The sequence below is a fragment of the Paroedura picta genome, chromosome 9, assembly GCF_049243985.1.
Source record: "Paroedura picta isolate Pp20150507F chromosome 9, Ppicta_v3.0, whole genome shotgun sequence".
NCBI lineage: Eukaryota > Metazoa > Chordata > Lepidosauria > Squamata > Gekkonidae > Paroedura > Paroedura picta.
Window position 1 is genome coordinate 47,183,991 of NC_135377.1, and position 16,507 is coordinate 47,200,497.

At 40.2% G+C, this 16,507-nt stretch overlaps 1 protein-coding gene and 1 long non-coding RNA gene across 6 annotated transcripts in view; one reads left to right on the forward strand and one right to left on the reverse strand.

Annotated features, from left to right (window-relative positions):
- Nucleotides 1-16,507, forward strand: part of LOC143844895 (uncharacterized) — a 34,666-nt gene that overhangs the window by 10,816 nt on the left and 7,343 nt on the right. For 2 of the 3 annotated variants that reach the window (XR_013234181.1, XR_013234183.1), the window contains exon 3: nucleotides 11,675-11,884. This is a non-coding gene — a long non-coding RNA (uncharacterized LOC143844895). Of the gene's footprint in view, nucleotides 1-11,674; nucleotides 11,885-16,507 lie in introns of those variants that run through there. The other variant, XR_013234182.1, reaches the window with a different exon arrangement.
- MYOM1 (myomesin 1) overlaps nucleotides 6,358-16,507 on the reverse strand; it is a 93,565-nt gene continuing 83,415 nt past the window's right edge. For all 3 annotated transcript variants that reach the window (XM_077352667.1, XM_077352666.1, XM_077352668.1), the window contains 5 exons: nucleotides 15,671-15,834; nucleotides 14,172-14,208; nucleotides 13,863-13,885; nucleotides 13,237-13,292; nucleotides 6,358-7,231 (listed from right to left, as the gene is read on the reverse strand). In XM_077352667.1, coding sequence (XP_077208782.1) covers nucleotides 6,932-7,231; nucleotides 13,237-13,292; nucleotides 13,863-13,885; nucleotides 14,172-14,208; nucleotides 15,671-15,834 — 580 coding nt within the window. In that variant the 3' untranslated portion in view covers nucleotides 6,358-6,931. The remainder of the gene's footprint in view (nucleotides 7,232-13,236; nucleotides 13,293-13,862; nucleotides 13,886-14,171; nucleotides 14,209-15,670; nucleotides 15,835-16,507) is intronic.

Here is a 16,507-nt window from a genome sequence, read left to right on the forward strand (position 1 = left end):
TACATATAAATTCCAGCTTTTATTTATTGGCCAGGGGCCAATCTGACTTCATTTAGTGCTGTAGTGGTGCCGTGCTCTTTATGCTGTCTGAGACTTGTGCCAATGGTGCACTTTAGATATTACATTGTACGTTCATATAAATTTAGAGAAATACTACTTGTTAAGACAGGCTAAAATATCAAAGCAATGGATATTGTAAAAGCTGTGATTTAAAGCTGGTCTTAAAATTTTTGATCTGACTTCTGAGATTTTGGTACTTGGATTTGACAGACATTTTACAGTTGTATTTCATGAGACTTCAGAATAGTGGACATATTATTTTTATTGTTTTAGAAAATCTGCATAATGCTCCTGTTCTTGCTTTACTTGGTTATTTCTATTACTCTTTCATGTCCTTGATATTTAACAAAACAACACATTGGGAAATCAAAGTGAAAGCCCAGTTCCCTACAAAATTTTGTGCTGGCCATTGATTTCCATCTGACATTATTCAAGCTCTGAAGGAGGCAATACCAGTGATTTAAGGCACAGGTATGGGTTAATTCAGCTTCCCCTGATTGGCTTTCTGATTCTCCAAGTGCTCTGGGGTCAGGACTTAAATTGCTATTCCCAAGTGCATTTACACAGAACAGGGGTCTCCATTTTTTTGAGGCTGTGGGCACCTTTGGCATTTTGAGGGAGTTGGTAAATGCCAAACCAAAATGGCAGCCAGAGGAGATAGAGTTAAACAAAAAATGGTTGCCAAAGGGCAGAGCCAAACACAATAGTCCCCTTCTTACTTGCAGAAGGAGAATTGTAGAAGAAGAATAAAATGAAGGGAAGGGAAGCCCAGGCAAAGAAAGGGAGAAAGAGAAGGAAGAATAGAAAAAAAGAAAAGTTCCAAGGAGAATAGAACCACAAGCCTGAATGCTCACCAGCCTCCTGCTCTTGCCTTACAGAGGCCCCATCCATTTTCTGAAAAGCTTGATGGGCACCATGGTGCACACAGACCATGCTGAGGAATTCTAAAAAAGATTTTCATTGATGTCAAAGGAATCTAGTTCCAAATAAATACTTTTAAGATCAGAATGCTAACAAACTAAAATCCAGGTGCTTTGGCTTTACTGCTGTGCAACTGAGGCAATGAATATATGTTGTAAGTACTACCTTGGCAGGCTCACTTAAGTGTACCCATGCTTGTAAAAATCACAGCTGCTGCCACTAATTTGTATTGAGGATGCTGGATCTACTTCCTACGCATAGGTTGAAAGCTACATATTTGAGCCATCTAGATTTTATATCAGCAAAATAGAATAAAGGCATACAAGTGTTGCATACTTTCCCCTAAATGGCAGTGGTTTCAGCATTGGAAATATATAAGGTATGAAGTTGGCCCTTTTCTTGGTGATCGGCCCTTCAAACTGAAATGGGCAGTAAGGTTCAAATCTTTTTTATTCAGGTTCTTTCTTAGTACTGCTACTTGAAATCCCCTATAGATTAGGGTTTAAAAAAAACAACATTTCTGCCCTTTTCCCTGACCTAATATGGCCCTAAGCATAGAATATGCATGTGTGAACTTCATCCTTGGGGGGAGATCGCACAAGCAAAACAGCAGGGTCACTGAACGGTAATGCTGAAGTTATATATGGCTCCTCTTTTCTTTCATTGTGGACTTAGTTTTGTTTGAAACTTCAGCTGCACAAGGGCGTTAGTGCATTGTCCGCTGAAAGGGTTTCTTTACCAACCACAATCTGTTCCCAGCAGAAGACACTTTTCCCATTAAGTTTAAATATGCTTTTGGCTTCTTTGGTGGTTGATGGATCACAATTAAGTGCATTCTCTCAAGTTATTCTTAAACTGGATTCTGTTATAAAATTACCCCAAATGCAGCTGCTGACTGACTGCTCAGAAAGGAGAAAAAATGTTTCAATAAGTGAATATGATAATTTGCTTCAATTCCTTGAGGGTTTCCATCATCATGATCATATAAAATATCTCTGAGGTTGCATTCAAACATATTAATTAATGGTTTGTAAAGCATAACTTTACTTAGTCACAGCCTACATAGGAGTCTGAGTACTGTCTACTCCCTAAAGTAATTTACAGTGCAGTTGAACAAAGCATGAGTCCAGTGACAATTTTCATGGTATAAAGTGCAATTGTTAGCAAAGTTGCAGCCTGCTAAATCCATTTACGTACTCCAATGGCTTTAGAAGGGTATAACTCTGTTTAAGATTGCCCTGTTAATGTCACTGTCAGAATCAATCAAGGCATATGGGAAATAAAAGAAAAATGGTTCTTGCATCTCACTTTTCATTCCCACAGATTACATATGTTTAAGTTACAACCTTTTTGCATTACTAAGTAGCCCTAATTTCTTGTGTACTTTTGTAGATTCTGGTAAACTAGTATGAATCAGTTTGTGCATTCTGGGCAGATCCAGTGAACAAATTCCATGTGTACTAGAAAGCTCTTCAGTATGCACAAAGCTCATTGAAAACCACTGAACAGGTGTAAACAAGGGGAAGCTCTCTCCACGGTAGAGATTATGTAGCCTGCACAAAAAAATTTCTTAGCTGCCAAACCTGTAAGCATGACAGGTTGGTAAAACACATTCTCATAAGCACAGTTATATCAATGAGCACTTTAGCAAGGTAGTGAATGTGTTACAACCTGATAGGACTGAGACAAACCATGAAGTATTTGGAAGCAAAACATCAGTATGATGTATACAATAAGGAACCTGATTTCCATTACTTGGTGTGTATCTGTGTGAAAGTATGCCAGCTGATAAATTATTCAAGATTTTATCATTAAATTGGATCTCTGAATTGAGACAAGTTTTTCCTGTGTTGTTGTTGTTATTAGGTGCAAAGTCATGTCCGACCCATTGTGACCCCATGGACAATGATCCTCCAGGCCTTCTTGTCCTCTACCATTCCCCGGAGTCCATTTAAGTTTGCACCTACTGCTTCAGTGACTCAATCCAGCCACCTCATTCTCTGTCGTCCCCTTCTTCTTTTGCCCTCGATTGCTCCCAGCATTAGGATCCTTCCTTCTCATGAGGTGGCCAAAGTATTTGAGTTTCATCTTCAGGATCTGGCCTTCTAAGGAGCAGTCCGGGCTGATCTCCTCTAGGACTGAGTGGTTTGTTCGCCTTGCAGTCCAAGGGACTTGCAAGAGTCTTCTCCAGCACCAGAGTTCAAAAGCCTCAATTCTTTGACGCTCAATCTTCTTTATGGTCCAACTTTCGCAGCCATACATTGCAACTGGGAATACCATAGCCTTGACTAAACGCACCTTGTTGGCAGGGTGATGTCTCTGCTTTTTAGGATGCTGTCTTGATTTGCCATAGCTTTCCTCCCCAGGAGCAAGCGTCTTTTAATTTCTTTGCTGCAGTCCCCATCTGGAGTGATCTTGGAGCCCAGGAAAATAAAATCTGTCACTATCCATTTCTTCCCCATCTATTTGCCAGGAATCTTTGTTTTCTTGATGTTGAGTTTCAAGCCAACTTTAGGTTAGGATTGCAATGTAAAGAAATCTTAGCTGGTCTCATATATGATATAAACAGGTTTACTAACTCCTGTAATTTCAATGTGTAGTACATTTTATCAACTTTAAATAAATGAACTATTTTAAAAATTAGAATGAAAATTAATATTCATAGGATCTTGTAAAGGAATAATATATATTTTTTCAATTTAAAAACAAAGCTGAAAACAAAGCAAGATTTTGTTTTACTTTGGAAAATACCTACAAGTTATTATAGGAGGAAATAATCTGCATGGACTTTAAATGTGATATTTTTCCTGAAAATGCATTTGCAAAAATAAAAATTCTTACCTTTTGTTGCCAAATACATTTTCTTGTTACCTACTGCTAGTGTATTGAGACAAAGCCCCGCTGACTCAGCAACCATTGTAGCTAAACCAATCATATGAGACACAAGAAGTTACAGTAAAACAATCAGAGAAAAACAAGCAAGAAAAGTAGGAAGCCGGGAAATAAGAACCATGTAATGATTTATAATCTGGGTGTATTATGCATCACAGAAAACTCACAAAAAGACTGCCAAAACTGACTTCTTATTTTTTAATTCTTTAGGTGGCACCATTTTTGCAGCATGAAACCCGTTATTTTTGGTTTTGCATTGCAAACGCCACAGTTCCAGTTTTATGGCAACTTTTCTTGTGTTACAGCACTGAGAATGGTCGTTTTTTGATGCATAAATCTCAGCGTATTTTTGGTTTCCTTCCCTTTTCTACTTGCAGTCCCTCATCTACCAATGGGAACTTGAGCACCTGCTGCTGATACTCTGCCATTGTTAGCTATTATGTAAACATGCCATTCACCCTGGCAACCCAGCCAACTTTATTGCCATGTACATTAGTAGAAATTACCCTGTGGTATGCATTTTCTCCACAGCCTTCCATGAATGCTCCTGAGACTACAAAGCTCTACCTCTGGTCAGTGATCATGGGGGGAGGGGGGTCTCTCGAAGTGCCTGATTTCTGCTTCCTCAGTGTCAGTGATCTGATGAATATGCAATTCGATTCATTCTCCCATTGCCCGTAATAGCTCAAGGACAGCTTGGGTGTTCCACATGGCTTTTTCTTAGGAAGGAAGGGGCTTTGCCTTAACTCTGGGGGGCTCTCTGGTAGCCAGAGATCTATTTTCCCCAGAAATCAGTCCTTTCTGGCTTGATTTCCTCAGAGCAACGTTCTCTGTCTTAAAGATACTGGCTACAATTGAAATGCTAATTGCGGTCAACATCAGTTGGAAAGTGAATGATGTTGCCTAGCAACAGAATTCCCTCCTCAAACTCTCATCCCTCTCCCAGAGTTATTGTAGGAACTTTTTGAGGTGCATAAGTACTTTAAAAAAAGCGCAGTATCACAGCTCGTGCATAAATGGAAATGTTATAAAAACATTTTTGAAAAGGATGATTTAAAAGCGTTGACAAACTGACTGCGTTGAAAACTGATATGTGCATAATAGGCCCTGGTTAGGATTCAAAGAGTAGTCTTGAGGGTACCCAAGCACTTTAGTGCCTCTAATGAGATTTATGCCCTTTACTTGGGCTGGGGCAGGTGAGATCAACAAGTCTTCCATCAGAAAAAACTTTTGATAGATTAAAGCGGGTAGCCGTGTTGGTCTGAAGCAGCAGAACAGATTTAGAGTCCAGTGGCACCTTTAAGACCAACAAAGTTTTATTCAAGGTATGAGCTTTCGTGTGCACATACATTGCCTCAAAATAGCTCAAACTGGCTTTTACTGCTTATTCCAGTTGCTTTGACTATAACCTGTAGATCTTTTCAGGGTAATACCATAGTTTAGAGTCCCCTAGTGCAGTGGTCCCCAACCCCTGGTCCGGGGACCAGGACCGGTCCGTAGATCATTCGGTACCGGGCCGTGGCTCCTCCTCTTCCTCCTCCCTGGATGCTGCCTTGGGGGGCTGTCTTGCCACTCTGCCACCAGGTCACCTTTGGTGCTCCCCAGCGGCCGCCATGGCTGGGGCTCCCCCTCGGTGTGGCAGCTGCTGCTGGCAGCACCCCCCAGTGGGCGGCAGGAAGTCAGGGGCGCCAGAGGGAAAGCAAGCGGAGCAGGGGCTCAGGCGGCAGCAACATCCCTCGGCAAAAGCCTACTCCCCCCCGGGCCTCAGTAAAATTGTCAAGCGCTGACCGGTCCCTGGTGCTAAAAAGGTTGGGGACCACTGCCCTAGTGTCTTTAAAAATGTTTCAGTTGTCATGTCAATTTCATGTAGTTTAATTTAAAGTTATTTAATTCTAGGTGGGGTATTACAGGGTATCTTCTGAGGTAATAAAGTCAATGGGCTTTAAAAGCATGTACATCTGAGATGGAAGTATTAGTGTAGCCATGTGCCTAACAAGTTGAGCTATAAGCCTGGAAATGCCTAAACAGAGAGTTACGCCCTTTTAAATCTACTGAAGTCAATGCAGTCAGAAGGGTGTAGGCCTGCTTACTATTGCACTGTGGAAGGCCTTAAATCAGTCATTATTTCTCCTTCTCTGACCCTTGCTGCCTCAGCCCAGTGAAACATCTTGGTGAAGCATTGGTCTTCACACTCGGAGCAGATTCCCAGACATGATAGACAAGAATGGCCAATCAGATGTCTCTTACGTGCTGAATAATGTCTATTATTCACAAGTTTTTCAGTAGAAACAGAATCAAGCAGAAATTAGTGTAGATTAAACAGGAAAGTTCAGTTTCCCTTGAAGAGTTTTGCATTCAAGAATAAAATGGAGATTACTACAAGCAAAGTGGCATAAGAAGAGGTCTGGTAAATTAAATAATTAGTGGGTGGGAAATATGTTCTGCCATAAGAGTAATGAGCATGTAAAAACAAAGAAGACAAAGTGAAATAAAATTGTTTCATTTATTAGTGAAGACTGAGAAGGGTGAATAATTTTTCACTGACGTGTATTAATAGCATGGCAACACAATTTGTTTTTGTTTGCTTTAAACATACATTTTCTAGTACTATTCTACAATACACTCAGTAGATACTAGATTACCAGTATGGTCAAATCTAGATTTGCAGTGAGAAAAGTATCTCCACTCAACCAAGATTATTCCGTATCCTTTCACTTCCTTCACTGATGATTTTGATTAAATGACTTTTTAAATATGCTGCTTGTGATTCATGAACACTTGGGAAAACAGCTAACCTGCGTTTACCACGTCCACTCATTAGCAGGTTGGCATGATTAAAGAAGAATGATGTGACAAGAGAAGTGTTAGAATAACATGGGTCAGAAAAATGGGAAGGGTGTTTGTTAACATTTTTTGAGGTATCAGTCACAGTGCCTCCAGTGAAGTGAGTGGAAGGATCCAGATCTACTTACTATGCATAGGAAAACAGTTTACACACTCATATCATCAATCCAGGTAGAACTCTAGCTCTCCCCAAGTGTCCTCCTTAGATTTAGCTTCATGCTTTCTTTTTCTTATCTCCTTTGCCAACTTCTGGCTGTGGCACCTCATTCCCTTCCCCTTCAGGTATGAACACACTTACAGTGAAATCGCTCGTCTCTGTGCCATATTTATTTTTCACTACGAGACTGTATCTCCCTGAGTCAATTGTATTGACACTGGTGATGGTGAAGCAGGCGTGCTTTCCAGATTCAAATTTCAGGATGACATGATCATCTCCTATCAAAAGCTTTTCATTCTTCAGCCATGAAATTTCTGGGACAGGATTTCCCCAGATACTGCAAGTAAGATTAAGCGCCTGTGGAAGATCACAATGAAAGAGTATCAGTAGCCATAAATAAACACGCTGAACATTCATGCTTCCTAAAAACATGTTGTTTGCTTTGCTTCTGTAAGACCCATTATGCAAGGGGGCAATAACGCACATTCGGGGTGGAATGGCGGCGACTAAAATCACCGATAACGTACGGTGCCGGCTGCAACCGGCCGCAACTTCGGTGCATGCCGCCGAAAAAGCCACGTTCGCGAAACGCGGAAGAAAGCACAGCTTCCAGGTGACCGGGGCGCAACCAGAAGTGGCGCCGGGATCGCCACGTACATAATCGGTTACTCTGGGTTTTGCCACCGTCGCGCCCCGCCCCGTGCATAACCGGTGTGTGTTGCGTCTTCCCCCCCGCGTTTTCCATGTGACCCGAAATCGCCGTTTTGGCGGCCGTGTATAATGGGCCTAACAAAACATATACATACAAACATTAAAAATCTACAATACTTAAATCGGATTTTATGTTAAGAAGAAGGAAGCAGTGCAGTCCTGAACAGAAGTATACCCTATGCTGATTAATTTCAGTGGATTTAGAAGAGTGTAATTTTCCTTAGGATGGCTCTGTAAATAAATTTGCTATGAACTGGTATTATAATTCTTATGTATTTTATTCAGTTCATTCACAGAATACATTCTTGGTTAAAACAAAATTATATGTTAAATTTATAAATATGGTCCTATAATACATAACGGTCATTTGGGGGTTTTAAAACTTTATTTGCATAATACTTTTAGAACAGGGCCACAAAAATATCTACCATCTCAACCTAGATAAAAATTAAGCATGTTTATGACCTGAGATTGAAGCATTTAAGTATATTTATTTCTTTTGTACTGTTCTGGTGTAAACTATAATATTTATTTATTAGATTTTTAGCCTGTTACTCTCCAGATAATCATGGCAGTGTACAATATAAAAAACCCCATATAACATGATAAAACCGCCTCCAATAACAGAACAACAAAACATAGTTCAAAAGATAAAACAAGATTGGCGGTATTATCCCTCCCCCCCATCCCTGCAGCTGTCCACCCCCCGCCCCCAGGGTGGGTATGCTGGATGCATAGTGTGAGGAGGGTCCCCCATTGTTCATGGCTCTGACCTGAACCAAAGACCTGGCGGAAAAGCTCCATTTTACAGGCCCTGCAGACCTCTGATAGCTTTGTTAGGGTCCTCAACTCTCCTGAGAGCTCATTCCACCAGATCAGAGCCAGGACTGAAAAGGCACTGGCCTGTGTAGAGGCCAGGCATGTTTCTTTGGGACCAGGGACCTCTAGTAGATTAGCACCTGCAGAACCAAGTGTCCAGCACAGGGGCATAAGGAGGCAAGCAATCCCTCAGGCAGGACCCAAGCCGCAAACGGCCTTAAAGGTTAACAACAAACGCCGTGATCTGGGCCAGGACTGGCAACCAATGCGGCTGCCTCAGCACAGGCTGGATATGGGCCCTCCGAGGTGTACCAGTGAGTACCCTAGCAGCTGCATTCGGCACCAGCTGGAGTTTCCGGGTCAAGGACAAGGGTAGGCCTGTGTAGAGGAAATTACAGAAATCCAGCATAGAGATGACCGTTGCATGGATCACTGTGGCTAGACAGTCTGAGGGAAGATAGGGTACTAGTAGCGTCGCCTGGTGAAGGTAGTAAAATGCTGTGTGGGCTACCCTTGTGATCTGGGCCAGAATCCAGAATCACCCCCAGATTCCTGGCTGAGGACGAGATGTTAAGTTGCACCCCAGCCAGGCTGGGTAGGTGCACTTCCTGGTCTGCTGCCTTTCTGCCCAGCCATAAGACCTTCGACTTGGAGGGGTTTTCAGGTGACTCTGCTCTAACCATCCAGCAGTGGCTCCCAAACAACTGGCAAATGTATCTGGGGGGCAGTCCAGGCAGCCATCCATGAGGAGATAGAGCTGGGTATCATCTACATACTGGTGACACTCCAGCCCATAACTCTGGGCCAGCTGTGCCAGAGGGTGCATAAGGATGTTGAATAATGTAGGAGAGAGTACCACCCCCTGTGGGACCCTGCAAGGCAGTTGGTAAGGGCGTGATAATTTCTCCCCCACTGCCACCGTCTGTGTCCGGTTCCAGAGCATTTAGCACAGCCATTGAAGGGCAGTCCCTTGAATCCTGGCCCCGGCGAGGCGGTGGGCCAACAACTCATGGTCGACTACATCAAATGCGGCCAACAGAACAAGCATCATGAGGATGGCCAAACCAGCCAGATCCAGCTAATAACTATACACACACAGTATGTTCAAGTGGTTTCACTGGAATGGCTAAATATTTTTTCAAAACATTCATAAAACCAGCACACCTAATTTTCTTGGTTTTAATAGGAAATCAGGAAAAGTTAAATGTGCCAATGTCTAATCTTCACTTTTAATATTTGCCTCTTCAAAGTACTATGGGCAATCTGTGACTATAAGAACAAAATGTGGTTTGCATAGAAAGGAACTATTTTTAGTATCCATTTGTAAAATGGACAAACCTGCCTGCTTGAAAGCATCTTCAGGAAGAGATGATTGCATGATAAGGTTCTGAAAGTTCCTTTAGTGCATTTATCTCAGTGCCACTCCAGAAATAGATTCTTGTAAAATAGTCAGGCATTTGAGTTTTTTGGAACATTGTGAGTTTCAAAGTTTTATTTAGATCATAAAATTAATCACAATATTCTGTTGATTTCTAGTTTGTTTCTGGACACAATTCAAAGTTTTGGTTTTGGCTTATAAATCCTAAATGGCTAGGGACCAAGAAATAGGAAGAGCCTGTACCCCCATATGAACCTGCCTGTGTGCTGAGACCATCAGCAGAGGCTCTGGGGGTGGACCTTCAAACCTTTGTGGCAGGTGGTTACCAGAGACACTGGGACACCCTTCCAAATCTATCCTCTTTTCACTTTCCTTTAGGTACCAAGTGAAAGCTGCTCTCTCAGATGTTCAGGGGGATGGTGCTGTTGGTGGTTTTCATTAATTAAGGCTGATGCAGTTCTCCTGCTGATTTTAGTTTTATTTTGTATTTTTTCCCTTGGAGCAGTTTTGTGTGTTTAAAGCCATCCATGCCAAATCTTTTAAATAATAAAACAATGGAAAAATATAAATAAAATGCAGGGAACAAGCTCTGTGTTTTGCGGGTTGTGGAGAACATCCTATGGAAAACAGTTGATGTGTATTCATTAAAGTAATATATTACTTAGTTGTGCCTTTTCCCAAGAGAACAAAAACTTTCTTTGCTTCCATTTAAAGGGGAAAGAACGCCAGCTGCAGGCAAGGCATGGATGTGGAAGTTCTGCCTGCAGCTAGTTGGACAGGGAGAAGAGTTTACTGCTGCCTTTGCAGTGGTAATGTGCAGTTCTGTCATTCCCCATTTTAGCCCTTTCATGGGGCTGTAAAAAAGATCAGCTGAGGCTCAGCTGTGACTCATGGCTCACCTGTGTGAGGATGGATAGTTAGCCTTGTATCTGAGCAAATATAGTAAATCATTTATATAGTAAATCATTTATATGTGGGCTTTTTCCTTGTGAAACTAGAGTGACTTTATTCTATAAAGCTTTACTTTTTGAACTTCAGACTAATGTGAGATAGCAGTCATTATATAATAATTATTAATATTTTTGTATCCTGCCCTTCCTGGTAGGCTCAGGGCAGGTAACAACAAGCTATAGAACAGCCATACAGCCTGATCATTAAAACATTTTAAAACACTGCTTCTTAAAATGTAGGGCCCATATGTTGGTGCCTGTGTTATACATTATACTAATCAGATAACCTTATAAAAATGTCTTTACTTTGGGGTGGAAAAATGTAAGTACGTTTAGAAAAGGGCAGTATTTCAACATGAACTTTTAGTATGGGGGAAAACGTGCTTCTCATTTTCAAACTGAGTAATAACTGTTTGTACTCTTGAATGCCGAAAGTCAGGCCAGCATGAATTTTATTATGCTGCTCATAGAGGATTGAGAACACTGCTTCATTATGTAACTGGCAGCAAACTTAGACCTATACAGAAACACCGAGTGCCAAAAGGGAGTATGGGGTATACAGAAGGCAGTGTAAGATCAGAGTACTGCTTCCTCCTGTTCTGCTACAGAACCATTCTCAGCAAGCTGAATATGTGCACTAGACTGGGTGAATTCAAGTGCTTTAAAATCTGCTGTGCATCTGTTTCTACTGCTTCCATAGTAAAGATTTTGAAAGTTATCCTTAGTTCTGTGCAGTTCTCAGATTGTAATGCAGGCTCTAGGTTAAAAGGCAAACCCTACTTCATAATGTGTATGCATTACACATTTGCATTAATGTATTTGTTCAGGGACAATCCAAGCATTGAGGATATACTTGTACAACAAATTACAATTACCGTTAAATGCTCATCAGGTTTTCTTCTAAGTTCTGCTCTCTTTTCTTATCTTGTTTATTTGGCACAGATAAACCCCAGTGGACAATAGCCCAAAAGTGGCAACAGGAAGTGAGTGCTTACAAAAAATACTTAGAATGGAAGAAGTAAGAATATCTATTGAGGACAAGAACATCCAGGTCACAACTTCCAGTGCAATCGAGTACTGCTGTAACTCCAGAGACCAACATATGCTTTGTACAAGTGAGTTTAATTTCAGATTAAAGGGAATGAAAGATTATTAAACTATGGCATCTATTTTCATTATTGTTTAAAATTGTTAAGTAAAGTGTTGAAATGAGCTACGACTAGGCACTTTAGGTGGTTAGAAGGAAAGTTGAATTAATGTATATGATGTTCGAATCCAGAGAAGTACTTACATAATTCATACAGCATTTTTTCTGAGATTGGATTGAGTTAGATAGGATTACTAGGAAACTGGTTCTATGCCCAGTAATTATATAGAGTAGGATTCCACTAAACAAGATCTACACTTGCAAGAGCAGGCAGTTTTTTGCTGATTCCCCCTCCCATAAGCAGCTGTCTAACTCCAGACTTCTCAGTAGAATGGTGTGAATGTATGGCAATCTATTTAGGACTGGGGTGCCACCCTCATTAATAATGTAAGACTAAATCAGCATTATCCTTGGATTCTAAGAGTATTTTTATTTTTTTTAAAGAAGTCATGTATCACTTCTAAAGAGTAACAAATATACTGTGTCATAAATTTTCATGGTCTAGAGCTCACACCATGAAATCATCATGTCTTTCCTCAGTAGACATTATATACATGCATAGGTTTAGAGGGAAGGAGACCCTGTAAATAGTGGAACAAAATTAAATACTGGGGACTAAGTCTGTGAAAGTTCTATTCAAATGAACAGAACTATCATGTTGTACTTCTAGCATGCTATGGCTATGTCAGTTTGCCAACACCTACCAACTGAGAATGCATTTTGATGGTGAAGTAGAGTATAGTTCATAAGAAGTTCCTGCCTCAATACAAGCTTCAGGATGCCACAAGACTCCTTTTCATTTTTGCTGAAACAGACTCACAGAGTTATCCATGTGGATTAATCTGAAATTAGGTGTGGCTTCTCAAAGAATATTTTAAAACAGTTGATATGGCTGAAATTTAATGTGTCACTGACAGTTTAGAGGGGGAGGGAATCATCTTAATTTAGTGAAGAAGCTTATGCATAAATATTTTTTTAAACATGCATTTTGCCTGAAGATGATTTATGAACTTTGAAGTCCTGGTCATTTGACACAGAGCAGTTCACAAAATCATTGATCAGTGGGCTTAAGAAGACTTAACTTCATGTTGGCTTGTGGTTTACAGGTTAGTCTGTTGCCATCCTTGTTGCTTTTTGAGATCTAGCAGAGCAAGTAAATGTGGCCTAAATACAGCAAGCCCATCTGTATAGCACAGCAAAATAAGCATTCTCCAGATGGTGGATGAATAGAGAGTTTTGTCTCTATTGAAACCAAACCCTTTAAATAATCCTCAAGCTTCTCTTTCCTTGAGAGGCATAGAAGCAGTAAACTTCTGTTTTCAGACTGCTGTTTCATTTAGCTGTTAATTTACTGTACCTTGCCTTCCTGGATAGTAACAACATCGGGCAGACCTCCAAGCACTCGGGCACGATCTGAAAATACATTAGGATTTTTCCCATTATTGACTTGAAAATAAATTCTAGTCCAAATTTCATTTCCCTTCTCGAGCTTTCTTTCTTAATTTTGTAAAAACTGACAGTGACCTAAGCAAGCTGAGACTAATACCCAATATTTCTAGTCCACTTTATTTGAAATTGATTTTCAAGTTTATTTTCAGGCGGGTAGCCATGTTGGTGTGAAGCAATACAATAAGTTTAAGTCTCTAAGACCTTTAAAATTGAGAGTAAGCTTTCAAGGGCATGCATATACCCTGTGCATGCATATACCCAGAATTAAACTTTGATCATAACTCTGCACTCAAAATTTATTTTCTGGACTCAATGTTTATTTTTAATATTACGTTGTTATTTTCAGTGTTACATTGTGCTACAAACCATACATTTGTTTTGAGTGACCGATAACACTTCAAAACAAGTTCTCTTTATCTGCCTACTCTCTCTCCCACTGATCAAAGGGATTACAGAGATTACAAAGTTTCCCTGAATCAATCTTTAACTCAGAAAATGATACAGACAGTAATAGAAAAAAAAATGTTTGCTTACTTTTCTCTGCAATGGCAGCTGCTCTGAAATTTAAAAAGACAAAGGAAAACCTCACTTTCATTTCAGTTAATCTTTTGGCATTTCTTTAATTAGCTGTTTGAGATGCATAATAAAATTTGGTAACTAGGTTTTTTTCTCCCCTATGGGTACTGAGCATCAGATTATTGTAAAGTTGTCTCATATCGAAAGAAAAAAAAGCAGTGGGCTCAACTCTGCTTAAAATCATGCTAATATAAGCTATATAATTATTAGTATAGTATTCTATAGTACAAGCTCAGTTAAATTGCATCTTTCATGAATGGGACTTACTTTAATCGCTGGAATTCAGCAAAGGCTTCATCATATGCTTTAAAAAAAAGAAGAGTATTAATAGTCTTTATAGAAACAATCTGTATTCTTTCTTTTACTTAGATTTTCCAGAATTAGGATATATTAAACATGTTTTTAAAACTCAGTTATATTGTTCAAAGCAGAGTATATCTTGCTGCTACCTTCTGATACATAGTATATGGGATTACCTTGTGACATTAAATTCTAAGGAATGAAAGAATAATGTTTTACCCCTAATGTAATGCTACAACATCAATAACAAATCAGTGGAGTTGAGGGCTCCTGAAAAGCAAGTATAATGGAGACAGATAGTTCAGAAATCCCCCTTTAACTAGAAGAAATGAGAATGATCCCCCAGAAGAAGGGTAAATTTGTGTAGGAAACTGGGTTGGATCGAAACAGCTTTTCAGTTCGTAAAATTACCCACCCAAAAAGCTGTGCCGGGGTCATGGGACCTGCATTGGCCAAAAGGCATGTGAGATAGGGGTTGTAGTTAGATGGGGAAATGGATAAGATTGAGCAAAAATAGTAGGCTGGATCCAACCAATTGACAGTACTGTCTAAACTTACAATCATGCACACTTCTTTGAAAATACATCTCACTGAACCATGAGACTTGCTTCTGAGGGCACAATATCTAGTGAAAAAGGCACCTGAATTTTTGCAGATTACTTAATTGCACAAAAGCAACCAATGTATAGGAAAAAGAAGAAGAGAAGAAGAGTTGGTTCTTATATGCCGCTTTTCTCTACCTGAAGAAATCTCAAAGTGGCTTACATTTGCCTTCCCTTTCCTCTCCCCACAACAGACACCCTGTGAGGTGGGTGAGGCTGAGAGAGCCCTGATATTACTGCTTGGTCAGAACAGCTTTATCAGTGCTGCGGCAAGCCCAGGGTCACCCAGCTGGTTGCATGTGGGGGTGCACAGAATCAAACCCAGCTCTCCAGATTAGAAGTCTGCACTCCTAACCACTACACCAAGCTGGCTGAGAACCTGTAATCTGAATGCTGTTTAAAAATTTAAACCCTAACCATTTGCACTATCAGGTCTCGGAGCATTGTTGAGGTTGATTAACCTGCATGTTTTTTCTTGCATGCATGCTCAGGTCATGGCGTAAGAGTCCATGATTATAAAATCAGACTGCTTCAGAACTCTGTTCGAATTCATGATAGAGTCTGGTGACTGAAAAATAGTTAATCTTTGCTCACATCTATTTTATCAAAAACTGCCTGCATAAAATTTTTCATCCCTGTGGAATTAAAGCATATGTTCCTTCCAGCTACAGGCTTCACAGCCTCACATGCTCCTCATGTATCGGGGGTCACATGACCAACTGAGGACCCAGCCTGTATTGAACCACAATAAAAAAGGAGCCTATGAACTCTTATACTAGGTTGTTGGGAGTTCCATTGAGAACCATGCAACCAGAAGGTATTTCTTCATCAGTTAATAGATTATACTGATGGAGATGGATTTACCTTGCCCAGAAAGATCCACCACTTTTGTGTGTCCAGTTTTACCATCAAAGAGTTCCATGATATATTTGCCTTTGTCGTTGGGTGTTGGCTCATTAATCTGCAACCAAATTTGTTCCCCAGTAACACCAGTCTTCACTCTTTCTGTGTACTTAATTTTGGCTTCACTGAAAAAAAGACACGGGAGCACTATTGGGTAATGTGGCCTCTTCTGTTGTGCATAGGTTGAGAATTGTAGTCAATAATTTTTAGGGACATTAAATCAAGTACAAAACTGTATTTATTCATTTTTTCTTTGCTCGTGTCATGTACAGACACATTCTTGCTATTTGAGACAGTGCGTTGATACAACAGAACAAACAACATCTGGTGTTGATAACAATACGTCAACGTTGTTGAATAGCCTCTATTATATATAACATTTATATTTTAGTCCTAGTGCATTTTTCAAGAGACAATGCCATGTGCTTCAAAGGAGTTTTTCCAGGACTACTTCCAAGGATAGTCTTAAGCCTACAGCAGCCCCCCTGTCGAACTTCAATGAACTTGAACTTCACAAGACTATCTGTGCAGAAACAGGAATAATGATTAAAGGAGAGCCTTTAGATTACATGAATGGTATTGATCGTGTGCCTAAAGCAAAATGAGATTTCGTGAAGGCTGCCAACAGTGCAGATTGTGCCTAAATACCTTTCTGTATTTTAGAGAATTAGCAGAGAGGTTGCCTGTCATGTCTTCCAGCATTATGCAAATGAGTTCAGACAGTCTAACCCGAGCCTGAAAAGGTACATTAGTATGGATATGTCCTACATTCAGCCAGGTATGGAGTGCTTTTGTTGA